General features: G+C 50.3%; 1 protein-coding gene across 3 annotated transcripts in view; it reads left to right on the top strand.

Annotated features, from left to right (window-relative positions):
• The first annotated feature begins 6,166 nt into the window (after nt 1-6,166).
• Nucleotides 6,167-7,073, top strand: part of ST8SIA5 (ST8 alpha-N-acetyl-neuraminide alpha-2,8-sialyltransferase 5) — a 41,279-nt gene continuing 40,372 nt past the window's right edge. For all 3 annotated transcript variants that reach the window (XM_077346722.1, XM_077346721.1, XM_077346720.1), the window contains exon 1: nt 6,167-6,746. In XM_077346722.1, coding sequence (XP_077202837.1) covers nt 6,616-6,746 — 131 coding nt within the window. In that variant the 5' untranslated portion in view covers nt 6,167-6,615. The remainder of the gene's footprint in view (nt 6,747-7,073) is intronic.

Here is a 7,073-nt window from a genome sequence, read left to right as displayed (position 1 = left end):
AGCGGTTGGCCAGCAGGAGGGAAATGAAGCATTATTCAACCATTTTAGTAAGTACATCAGAGTTAATCTGAGTTATGTGTCCCCCCCCCGCAGTTATGTCTCCCCCCCCCCGCAGAAACATAAACAATATGCCCTTTAACCCCATTTTCTCCAACTGGTACAATGTTCTAGGAACAGATTTTTAAACAGAGAGAGACAGAGAGGGAAACAGTGGACTTTTCTCTGCTTCCCTGTGGTTTACTTGTGTACCGAACCAATACAAGGAATTGTTTGTTTATATATATATATATATATATATATATATATATATATATATATATATATATATATATATATATATATATATATATATATATATATATATATATATATATATATTAGCATTCAGTGCAGGAATACACTTTATTCCATGTAAACACTGGCAAGCAACTAGTTCTGGTGACAGCTATTCATTTGCCGCTCAAGGGTCTGGCGTCTGTTCTTAAAGCTTCCTCCTTTCTTCAGCCTGAATCTTTTCAGTCTTGGGGGGGGGGTGTATATCGCATGCTAGCAGGCAATGAAGTTCGTCTTGCCTCTGTAGATTTAAAAAAAAAATTATTACTATTATTTAAAAAGAGGCTGGATCGCCATCTGACGGAGCGGCTGATTCTGTGAAGATTCAAGGGGGTAGCAGGTTACAGTGGATGAGCGATAGGGTTGTGAGTGTCCTGCATAGTACAGGGGGTTGGACTAGATGACCCAGGAGGTCTCTTCCAACTCTATGATTCTATGATTCTATATTCCATCTAAATCTCCGGAAGAAGTTCCTGACAGTCAAAGCGGTTTCTCAATGGAACAGGCTTCCTCGGGAGGTGGTGGGTTCTCCGTCTTTGGAGAATTTTAAACAGAGGCTGGATCGCCATCTGTGAAGATTCCGTGAAGGTTCAAGGGGGTGGCAGTTTACAGTGGATGAGTAATAGGGTTGTGAGTGTCCTGCATAGTGCAGGGGGTTGGACTAGATGACCCACGAGGTCCCTTTCAACTCTATGATTCTATGCAAAGCATTCTAGCCTAAAAGCTGCCATAGACATCAGGTTCAGCCTTTCTCAACTTTTTGACCATTGAGAAACCCCTGAAACATTCTTCAGGCTTTGAGAAATCCCAGAATCGTGCAGAATATGGTCAGGAAGCATAGCTGTGTACATGCCCACCCGGGACCCCTCAACACCCCCTCCAGGCCCAGCACTGGCCATTTTGGGATGGTCAGTGTTTAATACATTTTAAAAATATAGACAAAATGAATTTACTCCCATCCATTTGGGAAGTCCTTCCAGGGCTGTCAAGAAACCACAGGGTTTCACAAAAACCTGGTTACATATATGGTATATAGGAACACAGCAGATTCATAATTCTTAGCACACCCCTTGTTTCTGGGCTTTTCCGAATTCTCATTTTTCTTGCTTGTTTGTTCCTCTTGCTTCTGTCCCCCCTGCCCCTGCATGTGTTCGATTCGATATTCCAGCACAAAAACCTGCTGTTTAAAAGTCCCCCTATACACACACAGACACACAAAACTTGCCATATTCTATCTGCTCCACCCAAAAAACAGAATCTGGCCAAATGCATAATACACACATAATACATTCGCTTCAGTGGACACAATGCCAATCAAGGCACACTGATTTCCCTTGCAGTGATTGAGGCATTCCACAAATTTCGACGTGCATGAAAAATTCAGAAAGAAATAGGTCAGCTAATGCAGGCAGAAGTGGGAAATGACTCAGAAACTCAGACACGCTGGCAAAGCGTAATGCAAAATGTTGAGATCCTGAATTCCGATAACACTCCAAATGGATCCTGTGAAATTCCTTCTGTAGCTCTAATATTACCTGGTTTGCACGCAGCTGATGACTGTTAAAACCTGTGATTGGCCCTGTTGGGGAAGTGCACCCAGTAGGGAGAGGGCACTCCTCCACTGAGAGCCAATCTCTATCCTCCACCTCCTTCATGCCACTTCCTGAGAACTTGGAGAGAAGGAAGAGCCATCAGAAAGGTAGACTGGGGAGAGGGAGGAGGAGGAAGGAAAGCAGGCAGGAAGGAAAGCAGGCAGGAAGTATACTCAGAGGAGTAGGAAGTGGACTTTATGCAGACATGTGGCATTAAAAAATGTTTTCTGTAATCCTTTCAAGTGTTCAGGTCACTTCACAGGCATTCTTAGTCATCCAGATCACATCTTGAGCTTAGTAAATTGAAGCCAATTCCCGTGTTCCATGCTTCTAAATCTGTGCAGGAGCTTTTAGTAAATCAGATTTCAAAGGTAAAATGAATTAGTCACTAGAACTCTGCAGCTCCCAGCCACTCCATCACCAACCCACCAACACCAAAGCTTCTCTTTTCTCTGGCCTGTAATTTTTAGGACTTTCCCTAGAGTTAAGCATTTTGTAGAATTCTAGGCCAGGGCACACAGGTGTCTGCAGGGCTCAGGTAGATTTTGCTTCAGGGGCTCTGGTGCTTCTTGTTAATTTGAAATGCAAACAGCATGATAGTTTCCTTAACGAGACAGGTGCAATTAGCACTGGGAGAAAAATGGAGCCTTAATTGGTTCTTTTTTAATGTGAAACTTTTAATAGACTTTTCAAATGTGACATCTAAGAGCATGTTCAGTGGAAGGAAACCCTGTTCTACTTAGTGGCAACTTTTTGAAGAGTTGGAGGAATGTCACTCCATACTCACAGATTTGAATCATAGAGTTGGAAGGGACCTCCTTGGTCATCTAGTCCAACCCCCTACACTAGGCAGGACACTCGTTTGGCCTAGCAGAACCCTAGAACCTTTGCCCCCTGAGGGTCTGCTTGGCTGACTATACCCCCCAAAGGGCCCTAATTCATAGAATCATAGAATTTGTCCAATAGGAATAAATTAGTGATCTCTGGCTCAAAAGACGAACATGTGGACTCAACCAGGGCTAGGGCCTTTTCAGTCCTGGCCCTGATCTGGTGGAATGAGGTCTCAGCTGAGGGCCTTCATGCCACTGGACCAGTTCCGCAGGTCCTGTAAAACGGAGCTTCTCCACCAGGCGTTTAGTTGGGACCAACGAACACCTAAATTACTTGATTAAACACTGTCCGATGCTCTTATCGAGCTAGTCTGCCCACACAGCTGCATGATTCACTGTTTCAAGACGATTTAAAAATTTTAACCATTGTTCTATGATTCTATGATTGTTTATTGTACATGTCTTTATGATTATGTTGGAAGCTGCCCCCAAGCTGGCAGCGCCAGGAGTTAGGACAGGGGTAGTCAAACTGCGGCCCTCCAGATGTCCATGGACTACAATTCCCAGGAGCCCCCTGCCAGCATTCGCTGGCAGGGGGCTCCTGGGAATTGTAGTCCATGGACATCTGGAGGGCCGCAGTTTGACTACCCCTGAGTTAGGATATACATCATAATCAATCGATCAATACATTTTGTTTTCTTCTTTTAAAGAATTGAGTACTTTGAGGGACAACCACCTGTACACAGAACGTTTCCCATGCAATTCAATCTCAAGTGCATACAAATAAATCCAAACAGCTGTTTTTTCCTGACTATAAGCACTGAGGAAGGAGGGGCGAAGGAGGGGACCCAGGAGGGGCGAAAGGCATTTGGTCTTGCTGTTAATTCTGTATAGTTTTTATGAAGTTTTTATTCTGTTTTTAATTGTGCACTATAATAAATAATCAACAAGTTTTACATTATTTTATTGTACAGCTCAACTTCTGCGTTCCTACTAATTAAATTGAAAGCCACGATCCTGCTTTGGACCTCAAACTCGGTCCTCGGCAGGTCAACGGAGACGAAAGAAAGGGGATTACCCCTTCCAGTCCTGCACTGTTTGGAGGCACATTTCCCTTTGAAGGGGGGAAGGAAAGGATGAAAGTGCTTTTAACAGCCTTTGAAAAACAGAGATCTGTGAATGCAGCCCTAGCTAGGCTGACCCCGCCTTGTCCTCGGAAGAGAGTTGGAAGTCCAGTTTGAAAATCTCCCGCCCACTGCAAAACGCAAGGAAGAGTGAATGAACTCATGTCAGACTTCCTGCTCGATTGTTGGTTGACCAACAAATTCTCAGCCTGAAGTGCGCTCTGAGTTCCCAAAAGTTTATTTATGTATTTATTTTTATACTGCCGCTCTTCCAGTGGTCTCGCGGCGGTTCACACAAAATAAAACAATAAAATACAATAAAAGGTAAAGGTATCCCCTGTGCAAGCACCAGGTCATGACTGACCCTTGGGGTGACGCCCTCCAGCGTTTTCATGGCAGACTCAATACGGGGTGGTTTGCCAGTGCCTTCCCCAGTCATCACCGTTTACCCCCCAGCAAGCTGGGTACTCATTTTACCGACCTCGGGAGGATGGAAGGCTGAGTCAACCTTGAGCTGGCTGCTGGGATTGAACTCCCAGCCTCATGGGCAGAGCTTCAGACAGCATGTCGGCTGCCTTACCACTCTGCGTCACAAGAGGCTCAAAATACAATAAGAGGCCCATAAAAACATCCCTTACAAGAATAAGTAGATATGGATGGCAACCTCGGATTCGAGCATTCCAATTCCCATTCCCTCTCTCTAATCCCTCGTTCAACTGGGAGCTGGGTCTAATAGGCATCCAAGGGGGATCCACTGATGAAAACACCAGGACTCCATCCTGGCCTCAACCATGTGCCTGGCGGAAGAGCTCCGTCTTGCAGGCCCTGTGGAAAGTTGACAACCCCAGCAGGGCCCTCAGTTCTTCCGGGAGCTCATTCCACCAAGTTGGGGCCAGGACCGAAAAGGCCCTGGCCTGGATCCAGCTTCAGCTGATATAGACGCTTAGTCTTTCAGGGGACAGTGTGGCCTACTGGATAGAGCAGAGGGCTAGGTCAAAGGTCACCAAGTCCTTGGCTTCCGCCAGTGGGGGATGGGCAGCAGCATTCTGGAACTGGGGGGAGGGACTGTCATGATGTATCAGTGTTACCTGGAAGTGATGGGGGAGGGTGATGCTCTGGCTTTTGGGTAAAACTCCATGGAGGAATTGGCTTCAGACCATAGTTTTGACCCCAAACCAGAGTGTCCTCACTTGAGGATCCTGGTGTTGCTTCCAGGGGGTGTTGACATAGCATGTTTTTCTGGGTTTGGGGGAGTTGGGGGGGGCAAGTGCATCTGGAAAGCAGGGGACCATAGCCTGCACCAGAAGACCTGGTAACCCTAACCGGGGCGCTGTGTGACTCAGGTTCGAATCCCCACGTCTACCCCGGAAGCCTGATGGGTAACCTTGGGCTCATCACAAACCCTTAGTCTGGCCTACCTCACACGGTTGTTGCTGTGAAAAAATGGTGGAGAGGAGAGTAATTTTGCATGCTGCTTTGAGTCCCACCTGCGGACTAACACCCCAGCTAGCTGGGGTTCGAATCTCCGTTTCTTTCATCAAAGTTTGTGGGCTGACCTTGGGCCCGTCACAACCTCTCAGCCTGAACTCCCTCACAGGGTCGTTGTGCAAGACAACAGAGGGGCAGACAGCCATGTTCCACATAGCTGTGAGTCCCAGTTGCCCTGGGTAACCTGGGTTCAAATCCCTGCATCAACCAAGGAAGCTTGCTGGAGACCTCACAAACCTTCCGCTTGGCCTACCTCCCAGGACTGTTGTGAGAAAACGGAGGATAGCAGCGAAAGGCAAGACATAAATACATCAACGCAATCCTCTGGTCTTGATTTACACAGCCATTTCGTTTTTGCCTTAAAAGTCCTTTTCTGCCCTCTGCTCCTCCCCCCAGGCTTTGCAATCAATGGGGCGTGTGTGTGTGTGGTGGAAGGAGTCCTTTATGAGCAGCCAGCCCCGCTTGGGCTGCCTGCAGAGAGACAGAATCTCGTATCTGTGCACATCTGGCTGGGAGAGGAAACAGCCAGGGCAACGTGGGGCAAATGCAACGTCCCTTTGCAACGAATCGTTTCCCGCAAGGCTATCACAGTGGTGGTGGTGGAAAGGGGGGGGCAGCCCCCAGGATTTCTCCTCCTCCCCCCCCCCGCCGCCCTTCCCTGCAGCCGCAACGGCCTCCCCCCCCCCCCCCGCGCCCATCTGCAGGCTGCGCAGGGAGCGCGCGGCGCGCGCGGCGTGTCCTTGAAGAGGCGCGCGATGACCTTGGTGGCGCTTCCCTGGAGGGACGGGGCGGGGGCGGGGGCGGGGGCGGGGGCGGGGGCGGGGGGGCCCAGACCGGAGCAGCCCCCTCCCCTCCGGGAGGCGGCGGTGACTCAGCCCCCGGCCAGCCCAGCGACCCCCCCTCCCGGCGAGGCGGGCTGCAAGGCGCGGGGCGGGCGGCTCCGTCCGGGGAGGGCCGATCCCTGAGCGCGTTGGGCCGTCCCATGCCCGCCCCGGAGCCGCCGAGGGGCTTGGGCGGGAGCCAAGAGGGGGCGGCGTCTGGCCCGGCCCGGCCCCCCAGCCCGGCAACTTTGCCAAGCGCGTCCGGATCGCCGAGCGGAGCACAGCAGCGGACGGCCGGCCCGTGGGGCGCGCCATGCGGGGCCGCCGCTCCCCCCGCCGCCTCGGCCCCGCGCCCGACCCGCGCTGAGCGGACCCCCCGCTCGCCTCGAGCCCCGACGCCGCCGCCCCCGACGCCTCCAGCGCCGCGATGGGCTACTCCGATCCCACTTCCAGCCGGGACCTGCTGGGCAACCGAAGTTTGCTCTTCATCTTCATCTGCGCTTTTGCGCTCGTCACGCTGCTGCAGCAGATCTTGTACGGCAGGAACTACCTGAAGAGGTGAGCCCCGCGGAGGCAGCCCTGCCCCATCCATCCATCCATCCATCCATCCATCCATCCATCCATCCATCCATCCATCCATCCATCCATCCATCCATCCATCCAATTTTTTTCTTCCTTCCTTCCTTCCTTCCTTCCTTCCTTCCTTCCTTCCTTCCTTCCTTCCTTCCTTCCTTCCTTCCTTCCTTCCTTCCTTCCTTCCTTCCTTCCTTCCTTTGTCTGTCTGTCTGTCTGTCTGTCTGTCTGTCTGTCTGTCTGTCTGTCCCGGAAAAAAGTACAAATGATTTGGGAGTTGGTAGAAGGCCTGGGGCGTCTGGGACTTTTCAG

Source organism: Paroedura picta, chromosome 7, assembly GCF_049243985.1.
Source record: "Paroedura picta isolate Pp20150507F chromosome 7, Ppicta_v3.0, whole genome shotgun sequence".
Taxonomy (NCBI): Eukaryota; Metazoa; Chordata; class Lepidosauria; order Squamata; family Gekkonidae; genus Paroedura; species Paroedura picta.
The sequence above is the reverse complement of the archived record's forward strand: the minus strand, read 5'-3'. Positions and strand labels throughout refer to the sequence as shown.